This window comes from Ranitomeya imitator, chromosome 2 (genome assembly GCF_032444005.1).
Source record: "Ranitomeya imitator isolate aRanImi1 chromosome 2, aRanImi1.pri, whole genome shotgun sequence".
Lineage (NCBI taxonomy): Eukaryota > Metazoa > Chordata > Amphibia > Anura > Dendrobatidae > Ranitomeya > Ranitomeya imitator.
The window spans coordinates 76,974,260-76,993,978 of record NC_091283.1 but is presented as its reverse complement, the minus strand read 5'-3'; the positions used below and the strand labels follow the sequence as shown (position 1 = coordinate 76,993,978).

The 19,719-nt window shown below is 44.0% G+C and overlaps 1 protein-coding gene across 1 annotated transcript in view; it reads right to left on the bottom strand.

The window, feature by feature from the left end:
* HTATSF1 (HIV-1 Tat specific factor 1) overlaps nt 1-18,465 on the bottom strand; it is a 94,506-nt gene extending 76,041 nt beyond the window's left edge. The window contains exons 1-5 of the mRNA XM_069747001.1: nt 18,150-18,465; nt 11,153-11,339; nt 1,702-1,749; nt 1,448-1,602; nt 918-1,081 (exon numbers count right to left, since the gene is read on the bottom strand). Coding sequence (XP_069603102.1) covers nt 918-1,081; nt 1,448-1,602; nt 1,702-1,749; nt 11,153-11,339; nt 18,150-18,305 — 710 coding nt within the window. The 5' untranslated portion in view covers nt 18,306-18,465. The remainder of the gene's footprint in view (nt 1-917; nt 1,082-1,447; nt 1,603-1,701; nt 1,750-11,152; nt 11,340-18,149) is intronic.
* Nucleotides 18,466-19,719: the final 1,254 nt, after the last annotated feature.

Below are 19,719 nucleotides of genomic sequence, written 5' to 3'. Positions count from 1 at the left end.
CCACTCATCGAATACACGGGCGATGAGTCCCGGAACTAACAATACTAATAAAAATATGTCTATCACTCATAAGGCTCACACACCTTAGGCTATGGATTCTTTTATAACATTCAAGGTTCAACTGGTTAAAGTTTTATACTTTAATAACAAAAAGGTTCAATGCTTACAAGAAAAAGGTATAAAAATATGATAATAAAAAGACATACAACTTATGCAAAACAGTGTCAAAATAAACAGGAGAAACTTACAGAAATTATCTAACCGGTAGTTGCTTTCTGCTCCCTGAGGGTAGGAAGAATGTAGATTGTATCACACCAGCTTCTTAGGCTGCCCCCATCATGTGAACACAATTCTCTGTCCGCAGCCTAAATTTATAACTTTGGTCTGAGGTCAGGTTTCTAGACCGGCCCCCCAGGTTAATATCATAATTGCGGTCTGTTTGATTGGGCACGGCCGCTCTACTAATGAATATATATTATTTTCCTCTGGAGACACTTGTAAGATGGTTCCCAGGAATAGCTAACCTCAGGCCGCAATTAGCATCTCCCCTCCAAGCACTAGGGGGGGTCAAGTGTTCCTTTCTTCTTGGCCTTAGCTAGACCTCCTGGTGAGATCTGGAGACAGAATTTCTACTAGTCCCAAGGAAGTACTGTACCTATTACCATCTAGGTGCGACTTGCCTTCAGGACAGATGTTACATTATCACTAGTCACACATATAACCCTAGACATATGTCACCACACACACATATATATATATATATATATATATATATATATATATATATATATATATATATATATATATATATATATATATATATATATATATATATATATATATGTGTATATATATATATATATATATATACACACATATTTCACCACACAGTATATACAAAAATAGCAGACACATACTTCTGCTGGAGAGACAGCTTCTTCCGGTAGTCCTTACACTTCTTCTTCTTCTTCGTTGCATCATACTCGCCCTTTAACTGGAATTTTGCATTTTCAACATGAAGTTTGTAGCCCCTGATCTCGTACTCATCGAGCAGCTTTAGTGCTAGCTGAACGGATTCTTTCTGCAAGTGGAAAAAAAAAAACACAAACTATAAGCAACGTGTAATATATTCCTTTATGAAATTTTTAATTTAATCCCCCGTAGACATTTTTTTTTTGCCTTAGTGTGTTATTTATTAAAGAAAAAAATATAATAAAATACATAATACAACTGTATAACTAGAAATAAATGCAAATATTATATGAACGTTTGGCATTTTATCAGCCCTCGGTGTGTTTTTCTAAGGCCATTTATCATGTTCAGACAAACTTTTTAATATAAATTCCAAACATTTAATTACAAAAAAAAACCACATTTCCTTTAGAGAGTCAAAATAAGTGAACCGAAGAAAAGAATAATCAGGACCACGGGATGAATGATGACCGACCTTGAGATAACAGCACAGGCCGTCTCCTTTCAGGTTCCCCTCCTTATCTTTATAGAGCTTTATCTTATATTCTTCAGACTGCAGATCGCGCATGATGATGCCGCATTTAGACATAATTTGGATAAATTCGTCATTTGTAATATCAGGAGGCAGTCCTGTAAGGTAGAAAAATAGAGGCAAATACAAAAAAAAAAGTGCTACACTTGGCTCCAGAGCAGCGTGCGTGCACGAGTGTGCGTGCATTTACCACTAACCTGTCACATACACGTTTGTGTTTCTACCGTCGTCCACATTGAACCAACCTGGAATGAATGAACACATACAATTTTAATAACCACATTTTTATATGTAGTTATATTTTTACATGAGGAAGTATTGGCATGACCGCGTAGGCGCTTGGCTCCAATAAAATGGATTCTAGAGTTAGTGAAAATCCATTCTCAGGACCTGGTCTATCAGCCGCATGTGACTGTTGGACGGAAACCCTGAGATCCATATCCTAGACCGGATGTGACTGTTGGACGGGAGCCCTGAGAGCCATATCCTACACCGGATGTTACTGTTGGACGGGAGCCCTGAGAGCCATATCCTACACCAGATGTTACTGTTGGACGGGAGCCCTGAGAGCCATATCCTACACCGGATGTGACTGTTGGTCGGGAGCCCTGAGATCCATATCCTAGACCGGATGGGACTGTTGGTCGGAGCCCTGAGAGCCATATCCTAGACCGGATGTAACTGTTGGATGGGAGCCCTGAGAGCCATATCCTACACCAGATGTTACTGTTGGACGGGAGCCCTGAGAGCCATATCCTACACCGGATGTGACTGTTGGTCGGGAGCCCTGAGAGCCATATCCTACACCGGATGTGACTGTTGGTCGGGAGCCCTGAGAGCCATATCCTACACCGGATGTGACTGTTGGTCGGGAGCCGAGAGCCATATCCTACACCGGATATGACTGTTGGTCGGGAGCCCTGAGAGCCATATCCTACACCGGATGTGACTGTTGGATGGGAGCCCTGAGAGCCATATCCTACACCAGATGTGACTGTTGGTCGGTAGCCCTGAGAGCCATATCCTAGACCGGATGTGACTTTTAGATGGGAGCCTTGAGAGCCATATCCTACCTCCCGACATCCGCGGGTCTCTCTGTGATTAGCCGGCCAGGCACGACACCATCAGGTGTGATGCCCATGTGGAATAACGGCAGGATGACTAATCAAAGGAAGAGCCACGTTTTTGTACAGGTCTGAAAACTACGAATATAGCCAGGACAGAGACCAAACCGTGTCCACAGTGGCTCCATCAGCTTCATTCAGATTTACCATATTTAGGAAACAGTATGAACCTTGGTCATACATCTGGTGTACTATAAGACTGTCAAGTCTAAGGGTCCATTTACACTATACTATAATCATGAACAAGCATTCCCAGGAACATACAGTGGGGCAAAAAAGTATTTAGTCAGTCAGCAATAGTGCAAGTTCCACCACTTAAAAAGATGAGAGGCGTCTGTAATTTACATCATAGGTAGACCTCAACTATGGGAGACAAACTGAGAAAAAAAAATCCAGAAAATCACATTGTCTGTTTTTTTAACATTTTATTTGCATATTATGGTGGAAAATAAGTATTTGGTCAGAATCAAAATTTCATCTCAATACTTTGTAATATATCCTTTGTTGGCAATGACAGAGGTCAAACGTTTTCTGTAAGTCTTCACAAGGTTGCCACACACTGTTGTTGGTATGTTGGCCCATTCCTCCATGCAGATCTCCTCTAGAGCAGTGATGTTTTTGGCTTTTCGCTTGGCAACACGGACTTTCAACTCCCTCCAAAGGTTTTCTATAGGGTTGAGATCTGGAGACTGGCTAGGCCACTCCAGGACCTTGAAATGCTTCTTACGAAGCCACTCCTTCGTTGCCCTGGCGGTGTGCTTTGGATCATTGTCATGTTGAAAGACCCAGCCACGTTTCATCTTCAATGCCCTTGCTGATGGAAGGAGGTTTGCACTCAAAATCTCACGATACATGGCCCCATTCATTCTTTCATGTACCCGGATCAGTTGTCCTGGCCCCTTTGCAGAGAAACAGCCCCAAAGCATGATGTTTCCACCACCATGCTTTACAGTAGGTATGGTGTTTGATGGATGCAACTCAGTATTCTTTTTTCTCCAAACACGACAAGTTGTGTTTCTACCAAACAGTTCCAGTTTGGTTTCATCAGACCATAGGACATTCTCCCAAAACTCCTCTGGATCATCCAAATGCTCTCTAGCAAACTTCAGACGGGCCCGGACATGTACTGGCTTAAGCAGTGGGACACGTCTGGCACTGCAGGATTTGAGTCCATGGTGGCGTAGTGTGTTACTTATGGTAGGCCTTGTTACATTGGTCCCAGCTCTCTGCAGTTCATTCACTAGGTCCCCCCGCGTGGTTCTGGGATTTTTGCTCACCGTTCTTGTGATCATTCTGACCCCACGGGGTGGGATTTTGCGTGGAGCCCCAGATCGAGGGAGATTATCAGTGGTCTTGTATGTCTTCCATTTTCTAATTATTGCTCCCACTGTTGATTTCTTCACTCCAAGCTGGTTGGCTATTGCAGATTCAGTCTTCCCAGCCTGGTGCAGGGCTACAATTTTGTTTCTGGTGTCCTTTGACAGCTCTTTGGTCTTCACCATAGTGGAGTTTGGAGTCAGACTGTTTGAGGGTGTGCACAGGTGTCTTTTTATACTGATAACAAGTTTAAACAGGTGCCATTACTACAGAAGAAGTTACAGGTCTGTGAGAGCCAGAAATCTTGATTGTTTGTTTCTGACCAAATACTTATTTTCCACCATAATATGCAAATAAAATGATAAAAAAACAGACAATGTGATTTTCTGGATTTTTTTTTCTCAGTTTGTCTCCCATAGTTGAGGTCTACCTATGATATAAATTACAGACGCCTCTCATCTTTTTAAGTGGTGGAACTTGCACTATTGCTGACTGACTAAATACTTTTTTGCCCCACTGTATATGCCAACAATCGTGCCAACCACCCAACAAACAAACAGCTTGTTCGGAAGGTGAAATTATTTTTAAGCCTGCCTAAAAATTATCATTCTCGGAAGCGCATCGTGCTGAGTTAGTAAGATGTGCTTTCAAAAACAATTGCTGCCTATGTGCACAGAACGATCTGCTACTGATACTTGTGTGACAATCAGACGTGCGGCCGGGCTGTGCAAAATGCTATTAAGCTAAAGACATATAGCCAATCGGCGATCACTTAACATTGCAAGTCGGCCAGTGTAAATGAGGCCTAAGTTTGCATCTGACTAAAATGTTGGACGTGATGATAAATATGCTCCAGCTCCACAACAAGTGAGGTTATGGTAGTATGAACCTGTCGATAGACTCTTAACAGAATGACTGTTCAAACCAAGCACAGGAGCTCGGTGCATCATGACGGGGCCAGTCATTTATATACAACTTCCCACATACTTGGTTTCCATCTATCTTCACTAGTGATGAGCGAATATACTTGTTACTCGAGATTTCTCGAGCATGCTCGGGTGTCCTCCGAGTATTTTTTAGTGCTCGGAGATTTAGTTTTCATCGCCGCAGCTGAATGATTCACATCTGTTAGCCAGCATAAGTGCATGTGGGGGTTGCCTGGTTGCTAGGGAATCCCCACATGTACTTATACTGGCTATCCGATGTAAATCATTCAGCTGTGGCAAGAAAAACGTTATCTCCGAGCACTAAAAAAATACTCGGAGGACACCCGAGCGTGCTCGAGAAATCTCGAGTAACGAGTATATTCGCTCATCACTAATCTTCACCCTTCTCTGTCTCTATCAAACCAGAGCTGTCAATCAAAGAAAAGGGAGGCGGAGCTAGATGGAAAACAAGCAAGTCGGAAGGAGTATATAAATAATTGGGCCTGCCATGATGTATCGAGCGCCTGTATTTGATTTGAACAGTCATTCTATGCTGACAGAATCATAAAAACGACCTATTGTTTATATCAAGTTTTACATATATTTAATCTGCAAGATTCCTATTTTTTTATTTTTAATACAGAGCGTGATATCCAAAAAACAAACAAACAAAAAAATTGTAAATATATATAAAAAAATACTTCTAAGACAAAAACCTGATTTAAACAATTTGTTATTTTCAGATGATAGCTCCCTTTTAACCCCTTAATGACCAAAAGCATTTCCATTTTTGGATTTCCATTTTTTTGCTCCCCTCCTTCCCAGAGCCATAACTTTGCTATTTTTTTTTCCCAATATGGCCGCGTGAGGGCTTGTTTTTTGCGTGACGAGTTTTTTTTTACTTTTGAACGACACCATTTATCTTACCATATCATGTGTTGGAAAACAGGAAAAAAATTCTAAGTGTGGTGAAATTGCAAAAAAAAGTCCATGTTCACTGTATGCCAAAACTGACCTGCCATTATGATTCTCCAGGTCATTACGAGTTCATAGACTATAAAGAAAAAGAACCCAGCACTCAACTGATGCTTTAGTGCAATTTTAATGGTAGTAGTACCCAATAAACGTTTCGGTCCTTGAATGGACCTTCGTCAGTAACTACATGTGAAAACCAAAAACAAGTGTAAACAAAAATTACAGAAAATAAAGTTGCATACAAAATAAAGTATATACAAGGTATTTTGGAAAAGGACAATAGCATCGGTACAAAACTCTGGTCAATCAATACATAGAGTATATGCTGGGGAGAAAATAACCCGAATATCTAGGCTGAATTATGTTCCACTCAGGATGAAATAAGGAGAGATACACCAGAAAGATAATAGTGGGAGAGGAGGTACATACCGTACTGTAGAATAATAGAATAGACCGTATGGTCATAGGGTACAAAAAAGCAGCGTCTGTAAGTGTAAGAAAGTCCCATAAAATTCCCATGGACCGGTAAGCACATGGTGTCAGGGGATATAAGGTAAAACATACCTTATGTGTGAGTCAGATAGGAGCGGTACTGTGGGTGGATAATGAAAAAGAAATTACATACCGAAAAAAAAAAAAAAAATCATACCGCAAAAACCGGCCGATCAGAGAAACGCTCTAGTGCAGGGGATTTACCTGAGGAGACCGAGCTGGATGGTGGTGCTGTCAGACGCGGTGTCCACCGCTGGTCTGATCAGAAGTAAGTGCGGCCGCCATCTTATAAGAAAGGGGCGGGACAAGCCAGCTCCAACAGCCAATCAGCGGCTGGGTGGCAGACAGGAAGTGACGGCGCGCTGTGAGGACTACCTCAGTGTGCAGCTCAATGAGAGTTCCTGTGTATGGTGACCGGAAGTGACATCACGTTGTCATAGGGATAGGGCAATACAAAAAAAAAAAAAAAACACGAGCGCTGCGGAAAGCGCGGCAAGGAGAAAGTAGAAAAGGAATGAAAATACAGGCAACATAGGACAAGTGATATGGAGCTGAAGTGCCTATACGGAGATAATATGCTGGGTAAACAATCTCCATGGTGATAGGTGCTCCTATGGTCTATAGGTCTGATTAGTGATATGATCAGCTAGGTGAGGATAACCAGCTTGGTCCAGTGAGGTGTGCGGGTAGACCGAAGTGATCAGTACAGACGACTCTAGGGGTAAAAGAAAGGAAGAATTAGACAATGGTAAAAATTGCATCAATGACTTACAATGGTAAAAATAACAAAACCAGTAAGATAGAAGAAGTCCGTAATGACCTGTGGGAAAATCACATGATACCACATTGCAGGGCAAATCACCCGATAGTACCATACAGTCTCAGAGAAAAGAGGCTAAATCATAGTCTCTATTGAGTCCCAATGGGTGGAGGGTCTCCAATGTGTGGATCCAAAACGCTTCCCTCCGCTTTAGGCGAGCAACCCGATCACCACCCCGCCGGATGGGGGGGATATGTTCTATTACCTGGAACTGTAGCTGTGAGATATTATGACCCAAATTATGGAAGTGGAGGGGGATGGGTAACAACAGGTTCTTACAGCGGACCGTGGATTTATGTTTGGAAATCCGATCGCGAATAGGTTGCGTTGTTTCACCTATGTATAGAAGTCCACAGGGACATTTGATTAAGTATATAACCCATGATGAAGCGCATGTGAAATACTCCGGGATTCGGAATGACTTTCCAGAGCGAGGATGATGGAAGCGGGGTCCTTTAAGGACATTATGACATTGAGAGCAGTTCAGGCATGGCACACCTCACTGGACCAAGCTGGTTATCCTCACCTAGCTGATCATATCACTAATCAGACCTATAGACCATAGGAGCACCTATCACCATGGAGATTGTTTACCCAGCATATTATCTCCGTATAGGCACTTCAGCTCCATATCACTTGTCCTATGTTGCCTGTATTTTCATTCCTTTTCTACTTTCTCCTTGCCGCGCTTTCCGCAGCGCTCGTGGTTTTTTTTTTTTTTGGGTCATAATATCTCACAGCTACAGTTCCAGGTAATAGAACATATCCCCCCCATCCGGCGGGGTGGTGATCGGGTTGCTCGCCTAAAGCGGAGGGAAGCGTTTTGGATCCACACATTGGAGACCCTCCACCCATTGGGACTCAATAGAGACTATGATTTAGCCTCTTTTCTCTGAGACTGTATGGTACTATCGGGTGATTTGCCCTGCAATGTGGTATCATGTTATTTTCCCACAGGTCATTACGGACTTCTTCTATCTTACTGGTTTTGTTATTTTTACCATTGTAAGTCATTGATGCAATTTTTACCATTGTCTAATTCTTCCTTTCTTTTACCTCTAGAGTCGTCTGTACTGATCACTTCGGTCTACCCGCACACCTCACTGGACCAAGCTGGTTATCCTCACCTAGCTGATCATATCACTAATCAGACCTATAGACCATAGGAGCACCTATCACCATGGAGATTGTTCACCCAGCATATCATCTCCGTATAGGCACTTCAGCTCCATATCACTTGTCCTATGTTGCCTGTATTTTCATTCCTTTTCTACTTTCTCCTTGCCGCGCTTTCCGCAGCGCTCGTGGTTTTTTTTTTTTTTTTGTATTGCCCTATCCCTATGACAACGTGATGTCACTTCCGGTCACCATACACAGGAACTCTCATTGAGCTGCACACTGAGGTAGTCCTCACAGCGCGCCGTCACTTCCTGTCTGCCACCCAGCCGCTGATTGGCTGTTGGAGCTGGCTTGTCCCGCCCCTTTCTTATAAGATGGCGGCCGCACTTACTTCTGATCAGACCAGCGGTGGACACCGCGTCTGACAGCACCACCATCCAGCTCGGTCTCCTCAGGTAAATCCCCTGCACTAGAGCGTTTCTCTGATCGGCCGGTTTTTGCGGTATGATTTTTTTTTTTTTTTTTTCGGTATGTAATTTCTTTTTCATTATCCACCCACAGTACCGCTCCTATCTGACTCACACATAAGGTATGTTTTACCTTATATCCCCTGACACCATGTGCTTACCGGTCCATGGGAATTTTATGGGACTTTCTTACACTTACAGACGCTGCGTTTTTGTACCCTATGACCATACGGTCTATTCTATTATTCTACAGTACGGTATGTACCTCCTCTCCCACTATTATCTTTCTGGTGTATCTCTCCTTATTTCATCCTGAGTGGAACATAATTCAGCCTAGATATTCGGGTTATTTTCTCCCCAGCATATACTCTATGTATTGATTGACCAGAGTTTTGTACCGATGCTATTGTCCTTTTCCAAAATACCTTGTATATACTTTATTTTGTATGCAACTTTATTTTCTGTAATTTTTGTTTACACTTGTTTTTGGTTTTCACATGTAGTTACTGACGAAGGTCCATTCAAGGACCGAAACGTTTATTGGGTACTACTACCATTAAAATTGCACTAAAGCATCAGTTGAGTGCTGGGTTCTTTTTCTTTATAGTCTATGAAGGTGTGGGAACCTAACCTAGCACCATTCTTCTCCAGTAGTGCACACGGTTTTTGTATCTGATTACGAGTTCATAGACACCAAACATGCCTAGGTTCTTTTTTATTTGGGTGGTGAAAAAATATTCCAAACTTTGTAAAAAAAAAAAAAAAAAAAAAATGGCATCATTTTCCAAGACCCGTAGCGTCTGCATTTTTTGTGATCTGGGGCTGGGTGAGGGCTCATTTTTTGCGTGCCAAGTTGACATTTCTATTGATACCATTTTGGGATAGCTATGATGTTTTCATTGCCCGTTATTGCATTTTATTGCATCGTAATTCTGATTTTTTTCTTGTTACCGATCGGATTAATTCTTTTTCTCTATTGATAGATCGGGTGTTTCTGAATGCAGCGATACCAATTATGTGTATTTTTTTTTTATTGTTTTATTTTTAATGGGGTGAACAGGGGCCGATTTGAACTTTTATTTTTTATATATTTCTAACATTTTTTTTTTTACTGGCTTCAATAGTCTCCATAGGAGGCTAGAATCTGCGATCGGCTGATCGCTTGTGGTATACATAGCAGGGCTGCAACTCTGCCAAGTATAACAAAAATGCTCATCTCCTATGTGCGCCGACCACCGGCAGTTTAGCAATGACAACTACAGGGATCTCCTGCCAACTCATCGCGCCCCACGATCATGTGACATGGGTGCCGATGGGCAGAGATAAAACGAGCATCCGGCTTGCGCAAGTTAAATGCCGCTGTCAGAGATTGATAAGAGACATTTAACTAGTTAACAGCCACCAGTGAATCGTAACTCCACCCGCAGCTGTTATGTGCACATTACAGCTGATCAGATCAGCCGACATGTGCAGGAAAAGGTGCGGGCTCAGCGCCGGAGACCGCACCAAAGAGGCGACCCGTGACGGATATACACGTCGTAGGCCGTTACAGGGTTAAAGAGCGTTGCTCCATTTTCTACATTTATAGTATAAATATGGCAGAATTGTTTGACAGAACTGGATCTCAGACCTGAGACCTACATTGATCATGAGAACGGTGCCAAAACATGTGAAAAAGAATAGAGAAAGCTGTGCATGTGATGGACCCATATGGATCAGACATTTGAAAAAGGAGGAGATGGGAAAAACCCCTTTAAAAAGGTTGGCTACTACTTTTCTTTTTTTTTATTGATGGCTTATGTTTAGGATAGGCCATCCATATCTGATCGGTGAGGGTTTGTCACCCCGCCCATCAGCTGTTGGTGATGTTGGACGTAACTTTTCGGATGCTGCTGGACCATGGCAACTTCATCAAAACTATAGTGGCCGCAGCCAGCGAGATGCCGATCCCCCCCCCCCCCTATTTATTTCTGCAGTACCCATCCGCAGCCACTGTTCCAGCAACATCAATAACTTCCAGCTGGCACCAGTACCAGCCGACTGGTGTGGCTGTCGGGTGTTGTACCCAGCAGATGGCCATCCATATCATGTATTCAATATGAGACCTGTCCAGAATACACATTTGTGAACGAGGGCAACACTTTAGGCTACAGAAAAATGTTGATTTCCTTTGCACTAGTTTTATAAATGTCCCGGGGGCGTAGTACTGAACCCTGTTACACTTGGAACATAGATAAAATCTAATACATAAGACGTCATCCACTTTGCCACAAGAACAAGCCTTGCGATAGCCGTACATCTTGTCAGGACGGGATCTGAGCCGACTCAGGAAGGCAGGATGCATGTTCCTTTAAGAAAGGCTTCCTGGCATCCCCCATTACCCGGATTAATAGGGGTCTACACATCACCTGGGTCCGCTTTCCTCTTCTCTCCCTTTGTTTTCGGGTCACTCTGTTCTGGTTCAGGTTTGGGGTCTTTCTTTGGCTTTTGCTCTTCTTTCACTTCCTTCGGGGCTGGAGACGGCTCAGCGTTCTCATTCTCAGAAGCCGTGTACCCATAATTTGCCTGATACATCGCCAGGAAATCTTCTGTTATCTAATCAAAAGAAATCACAAAAACTACAATAAAAACGTTTATCATCCTAAAAAAAAAAAAAAGCAGCCCAAAAATCTAGATACCAGTAAAGTGTTAGACACATGGTCTTGCTATAGAGGTTTCATAGAACTCCATAAATGTCGCAAAATGGTCCCCACCCCCAATGAACATGTACCCGTCTATGTAGATACCAGGGCGGTGGAGTCAGTAAGACAAACCTCCGACTCCTCAATCTCCATGACACCGACTCCACCAAAATGGGCTCCGACCCAACTCCACAGCCCTGGTAGATACGCATGTTCTCATTGGGGAGGGAAAAGTAGCTGCTTCACCAGCAGGTTATCTTCCCAAGAGGGAAGGATCGGGCATGTTCAAATTGAAGATGCCCAGTCTGTCTTCCCACCCACACACCTGAGACAGGCGGAGAGGCAGAAATTGGCGGGTTCAGACAAGGTTTGTCTAATATGCATCAGTCCAATTTATAGGGCGATTGTGACCGGTAGACATGTCTGATCTCTGCATAAGGAGTATTTCACGCCAAACCTACGAGAACACAGACCAACCAACAAGACCAGTCAGATCTGGGTGATTGATGCCACCCATAGACACAGGCTACTGCCCAATTCTGCCGAATCCATCCAGCCTGGGTCACACCTAATATACCAGCTTCTACAGGTCAGGGAGCGGCCATGCAGCACGCCAGGTCCGGCCCAGGGTCCCCACACACGGGCACAGCGATATAAGCAGCTGTCATCCATAGCGGGGCATATAAGGGGTCCGACAAGATGTGTAATCATGACCAGGGGAAATGACGGAGGCGCACAGCTGTCACAAAGACTGCGATAGACGGCAGCGCTCATCCAACTCCGGACTGTTCTGCATGGAGGATCTGTAGAGCCAGAAATGTAACACCGGGGATAAGACCAGCAGAGAACCGGAGCCAAATACTTCATTGCTAGAAATGGCGATCACAAGGGCAGAGGCGAGGGACACCGCTACCAGTTCAGACGCCTGCCAAGAAATGGATGTACTCGTCCGCCACACAGAAACTTGTCCGGACGCCTAATATCCAGGAAGAATAAAGAATGTGCTGTACATGTAAAAGCCCACGGCCTCCATGCATGCTGGATGAAAGTCCCCCAAACCAGCTGGGGGTCGGTGGGCCTCCAGACTCTCCCCCGACAGATTGTGTAGGGGGACAGAAGTATCGGGTGGTGGGAATTCAGTCCCCCAATCCTTTTGCTCCGCGGACTGATCACAATCTCTGACCGCGTCTCGCTCCTGGCTGGAGTCCTTGGCTGATCGGTCGCTCCTGTATATGGGGGGCCGGGAGTGGGAGCTGTCAGCTGAACCGCGGCTCCGCTGACTGCTATCTACCGTGTATGGCCGGCTTCAGGCTGGGGAGATTTTGGCCACCACTCTGGTCTTGCAGCAAAGATCGCTATGTGCAGCTGCTACATTGCCGCATTATGCAGGTGAACGGCGTGGCGATGTCACCACCAGAGTACAGCGGCCGTGGCCAGCAAGTCACAAAGTCAGAGTCAATGGGATGTTTTGCTACTTGCTTTAGGTTGTAAACTAGAAGAAGAGGGGACGGGAAGAAAAACATTAGACTTGAACAAAGAAGATCCAGGAAAACATACTCAGAAGGGAGGTAAGAACATTTCTAAAACAATCCACAGCGAGGAGATTGGAACAAAACAAAATCCTCTAAACTGCATGCTCGCAAACGCCAGAAGCCTGACAAACAAGATGGAAGAACTAGAAGCAGAAATATCTACAGGTAACTTTGACATAGTGGGAATAACCGAGACATGGTTAGATGAAAGCTATGACTGGGCAGTTAATTTACAGGGTTACAGTCTGTTTAGAAAGGATCGTAAAAATCGGAGAGGAGGAGGGGTTTGTCTCTATGTAAAGTCTTGTCTAAAGTCCACTTTAAGGGAGGATATTAGCGAAGGAAATGAGGATGTCGAGTCCATATGGGTCGAAATTCATGGAGGGAAAAATGGTAACAAAATTCTCATTGGGGTCTGTTACAAACCCCCAAATATAACAGAAACCATGGAAAGTCTACTTCTAAAGCAGATAGATGAAGCTGCAATCCATAATGAGGTCCTGGTTATGGGGGACTTTAAAACCTGTGAAACCCATAAAAGCAACAGGTTTCTGCTAATAACCAAGAAAAATTATCTTTCACAATTGGTGCAGAATCCAACCAGAGGAGCAGCACTTTTAGACCTAATACTATCTAATAGACCTGACAGAATAACAAATCTGCAGGTGGTCGGGCATCTAGGAAATAGCGACCACAATATTGTGCAGTTTCACCTGTCTTTCACTAGGGGGACTTGTCAGGGAGTCACAAAAACATTGAACTTTAGGAAGGCAAAGTTTGAACAGCTTAGAGATGCCCTTAATCTGGTAGACTGGGACAATATCCTCAGAAATAAGAATACAGATAATAAATGGGAAATGTTTAAGAACATCCTAAATAGGCAGTGTAAGTGGTTTATACCTTGTGGGAATAAAAGGACTAGAAATAGGAAAAACCCAATGTGGCTAAACAAAGAAGTAAGACAGGCAATTAACAGTAAAAAGAAAGCATTTGCACTACTAAAGCAGGATGGCACCATTGAAGCTCTAAAAAACTACAGGGAGAAAAATACTTTATCTAAAAAACTAATTAAAGCTGCCAAAAAGGAAACAGAGAAGCACATTGCTAAGGAGAGTAAAACTAATCCCAAACTGTTCTTCAACTATATCAATAGTAAAAGAATAAAAACTGAAAATGTAGGCCCCTTAAAAAATAGTGAGGAAAGAATGGTTGTAGATGACGAGGAAAAAGCTAACATATTAAACACCTTCTTCTCCACGGTATTCACGGTGGAAAATGAAATGCTAGGTGAAATCCCAAGAAACAATGAAAACCCTATATTAAGGGTCACCAATCTAACCCAAGAAGAGGTGCGAAACCGGCTAAATAAGATTAAAATAGATAAATCTCCGGGTCCGGATGGCATACACCCACGAGTACTAAGAGAACTAAGTAATGTAATAGATAAACCATTATTTCTTATTTTTAGTGACTCTATAGAGACAGGGTCTGTTCCGCAGGACTGGCACATAGCAAATGTGGTGCCAATATTCAAAAAGGGCTCTAAAAGTGAACCTTGAAATTATAGGCCAGTAAGTCTAACCTCTATTGTTGGTAAAATATTTGAAGGGTTTCTGAGGGATGTTATTCTGGATTATCTCAATGAGAATAACTGTTTAACTCCATATCAGCATGGGTTTATGAGAAATCGCTCCTGTCAAACCAATCTAATCAGTTTTTATGAAGAGGTAAGCTATAGGCTGGACCACGGTGAGTCATTGGACGTGGTATATCTCGATTTTTCCAAAGCGTTTGATACCGTGCCGCACAAGAGGTTGGTACACAAAATGAGAATGCTTGGTCTGGGGGAAATTGTGTGAAAAATGGGTTAGTAACTGGCTTAGTGATAGAAAGCAGAGGGTGGTTATAAATGGTATAGTCTCTAACTGGGTCGCTGTGACCAGTGGGGTACCGCAGGGGTCGGTATTGGGACCTGTTCTCTTCAACATATTCATTAATGATCTGGTAGAAGGTTTACACAGTAAAATATCGATATTTGCAGATGATACAAAACTATGTAAAGCAGTTAATACAAGAGAAGATAGTATTCTGCTACAGATGGATCTGGATAAGTTGGAAACTTGGGCTGAAAGGTGGCAGATGAGGTTTAACCATGATAAATGTAAGGTTATACACATGGGAAGAAGGAATCAATATCACCATTACACACTGAACGGGAAACCACTGGGTAAATCTGACAGGGAGAAGGACTTGGGGATCCTAGTTAATGATAAACTTACCTGGAGCAGCCAGTGCCAGGCAGCAGCTGCCAAGGCAAACAGGATCATGGGGTGCATTAAAAGAGGTCTGGATACACATGATGAGAGCATTATACTGCCTCTGTACAAATCCCTAGTTAAACCGCACATGGAGTACTGTGTCCAGTTTTGGGCACCGGTGCTCATGAAGGATATAATGGAACTAGAGAGAGTACAAAGGAGGGCAACAAAATTAATAAAGGGGATGGGAGAACTACCATACCCAGATAGATTAGCGAAATTAGGATTATTTAGTCTAGAAAAAAGACGACTGAGGGGCGATCTAATAACCATGTATAAGTATATAAGGGGACAATACAAATATCTCGCTGAGGATCTGTTTATACCAAGGAAGGTGACGGGCACAAGGGGGCATTCTTTGCGTCTGGAGGAGAGAAGGTTTTTCCACCAACATAGAAGAGGATTCTTTACTGTTAGGGCAGTGAGAATCTGGAATTGCTTGCCTGAGGAGGTGGTGATGGCGAACTCAGTCGAGGGGTTCAAGAGAGGCCTGGATGTCTTCCTGGAGCAGAACAATATTGTATCATACAATTATTAGGTTCTGTAGAAGGACGTAGATCTGGGGATTTATTATGATGGAATATAGGCTGAACTGGATGGACAAATGTCTTTTTTCGGCCTTACTTACTAACTAACTAACTAGTACGATCTCATTCACCTGCACTATACAGCAACGCAACATCGGCCGAGCAACCTGTGTCACAGCCGGAGTCGCTAACAGCTGTGGATTCTGTACGGACCTACAGTGGGGAACACTTTTTGCACCTGTCCTATACACAGAGGATAAACCGCTATTATAGAAAAGTCCATTTAACGCTGCAAATGTTGTCAATACCTCCGATTGCTGTCAGTGGATGACAACATTCTGGTTTACATCCAAAAGATGAAAATAAACATCAACTTCCCCTTTGAAAGATTGTCTTCCTAACCCGCGCCTGTTCTTCATCCCATAATGAGATTTCCGCATAATAATGTCTCAGGATGCAGATATTAACAGGCCAGGCTTGTATAGGGGCTGTATACTGGGCATGGCTTGTAAAGGGGTCTGTATACTGGGCATGGCTTGTATACGGGCTGTATACTGGGCATGGCTCGTATAGGGGGCTGTATACTGGGCATGGCTTGTATAGGGGCTGTATACTGGGCATGGCTTGTATAGGGGCTGTATACTGGGCATGGCTCGTATAGGGGGCTGTATACTGGGCATGGCTTGTATAGGGGCTGTATACTGGGCATGGCTTGTATAGGGGCTGTATACTGGGCATGGCTTGTATAGGGGCTGTATACTGGGCATGGCTTGTATAGGGGGGCTGTATACTGGGCATGGCTTGTATAGGGGGGCTGTATACTGGGCATGGCTTGTATAGGGGGGCTGTATACTGGGCATGGCTTGTATACGGGCTGTATACTGGGCATGGCTCGTATAAGGGGCTGTATACTGTGCATGGCTCGTACAGGGGGCTGTATGCTGGGCATGGCTCATATAGGGGGCTGTATGCTGGGCATGACTCATATAGGGGGCTGTATACTGGGCATGACTCATATAGGGGGCTGTATACTGGGCATGGCTCGTACAGGGGGCTGTATACTGGGCATGGCTCGTACAGGGGGCTGTATACTGGGCATGGCTCGTACAGGGGGCTGTATGCTGGGCATGGCTAATATAGGGGGCTGTATGCTGGGCATGGCTCATACAGGGGGCTGTATGCTGGGCATGGCTCGTACAGGGGGCTATATGCTGGGCATGGCTCGTACAGGGGGCTGTATGCAGGAAATGGCTCATATAGGGGTCTGTATACTGGGCATGGCTTGTATAGGGGGCTGTATGCTGGGCATGGCTCATATAGGGGGCTGTATGCTGGGCATGACTCATATAGGGGGCTGTATACTGGGCATGGTTTGTACAGGGGCTGTTTACTGGGCATGGCTTGTACAGGGGGCCGTATACTGGGCATGGCTTGTACAGGGGGTTGTATGCTGGGCATAGCTTGCATAGGGGGCTGTATACTGGGCATGTGCAAATTATAATGGAAGAGCGCCACCGTCACTGGCGTCTGAAGCAGTGTTATGAAGACAAGTGTTCCTCTGTTGCCTTGAGGGTATGCGCTCACGTCTCCTAGGTGCCGGTGTACTCACATATTTTTGCTATAAGACGCTTCAGGAATATTGATTTTTTTTTTTTTATGAAGCATCATCTTTTTTGTCGTCCGTGCGGCGGCTCGGCTGCAATGTCTTTCACCTAATCCTTCATATATAACACTGGAAACTTCCAATGGCGGCGCCTGAAGAACGGTCAGGTCAGATCTTTTTGCAGCTTCATGGCGTTCAAGCATGAAGCGGTTAAAAGACGTCACAAAACACACAACTTGTGCACCCAATTGGTTTTCACCCTGCAGTGTACACGGTCATCATTTTTAACGTTTATCGAGGTGCCTGAGACGTCGTGTGCACGTTCTGGACCCTCGGCGCTCATTCACACCCCCATTTTTCCCGTACGAGCGCTTTTCATTGATAGCACTGGTACCTAGGATACTGAATGGGGTCTGGGACTTTTCATTGACCAAGAAAAGCTGCACAAACACGTCCAATCTACATCTCAGCGTCTTATCTCAACGTGACAAAAAAATAATAATCAGACGCCACTCGGCTGCCATCAGAGTGCAGTCTGATCTTCTGAAGATTGGTCCGTGTCTATGGCATGTTCACCATTGATAAACATGGCCAGATCGCCAGCACCATAAATCCAACATGACAGCGCCCCCTACAGCATAATAATACACTGTACACATGACGTTACACATTTACACCCCTTCATTACCGGACGATAGAGAACAACAGACCCGTTTTTGCAGGATGCCAGCACCTGGCCCTCACCTTGGGGAACCAGGCTTTCTTGTCCAGGTCCCACTCATATTCTGTGCCATCAGAGGGGTCTTTGAAGGTATAGGGGTCCTGTCCGTCCTCATGATCCCGATTCCCGTACAGTTGCTGGAGCCGCAGCTGCTCGTGAAACGCTTCGTTGCTGTCCATGTTCTTTGCCGTCCACAAGGGGTTAACAGAGCAGAACACAAATAATGCGCCGTAGCCCCGGCAAATGCAACAGGGAGGCCCCTGGACTTTCCAGGTGCGAGGTACGCATGCGCAATGACATGTCGGCTCAGGCGCGTGCGCCAGGCAAGCGCAGACTTCAGCTCTGAAACTGACCATGCGCGACAAGGTGCTGTCACGTGATCCAGCACTGTAAAACCGCGCAGAATGCAGATGAGCTGAGATGGGGGGTGGGAAGGACGTGCTGTGAGATAGCAGCTGTCAGCACCGCGTGTGCCGCCTCATTCTGGGGAGTGAAGGGGGTCTCAGTAACGCGTGACTGCTGATATGTCTCTGACTGGGCTGTTATCATTTCCCACCTTCTGCTGAGGCTTCTTCACAGCCCTTCCCATGCTAGCATCTGCGCATGTGCAGGCAGAGTTAGGCCCCCTCTGCGAACATGCCATGTTTACACTTTAGCTCCTTCCATGATGAGTAGCAACTTATTATTATTATTATTTAATCATGTTTTATATCCGTTTGCGGGCTCGGTGTTGGTCTATGATGACACGATGCATATTACTGCATAATGTACTGAAAAATGACAAAAACAATTGAAATGGTGAAAAAAAAACAATGCAATCCCACCAATGTTCTTTGGATTTTATTTTTACCGCATTCCTTATGTAGTAAAAATGATCTAACAGCAGGGTGGATAAAAATCAATTTATTTTTTTTTAAAAATCGAATTTTTTTTATTTAAATCGGATTTTTTTCAATAAACTGCTTTTTGAGGAAAATATTTTACCATCCAAAGGTTCTTCCATCATGAGATAAAGCTGAGTTGTTTAACTCGGTAGAATAAAGGCTGTCTGTGTAACATTCACAATGCCATGCTCTTCCAGAGGTTTCTGTAGGATTAGTGGGCAGTTTTTCTCCTATATTATCACAGACGCTCGCTTTACTTACAGTTCTCAAAACTGAATTTGACTCCGCAGAGGTCCCAGCCTCTTCTTCACGGCAAAAATGTTACAACATGAACAGAGTTGAGAAAAAGACCTTAATCCTATTGTTCTACAAACCTATGAATACAGAATCAACCCCTTCAGTGCCAAGTCCAAGAAGTTAGACAATATGTTTCTGATTGTTTGGAGTGGAATAGATCTGCACAACACAAGAAGAATGTGAATCTAAGTGTGAGGAGGAGGAAGGGCAAGCAGACAAGAAAATGAAAGTGAAACTTTGAGCACAATACTGCAGCATAGCCACAGACAGACAAGTCTGGATCTGTTTGTGTGTACGATCTGAGGTTTATTACATTCTTTCCTTATAATGGCAGCAGGCCGTAAAAGAGACCCAGTTTGGGAATATTTTAATGAAGCTCCTTCGCCTATCGGTAAGGCAGGCATGCGTGCAA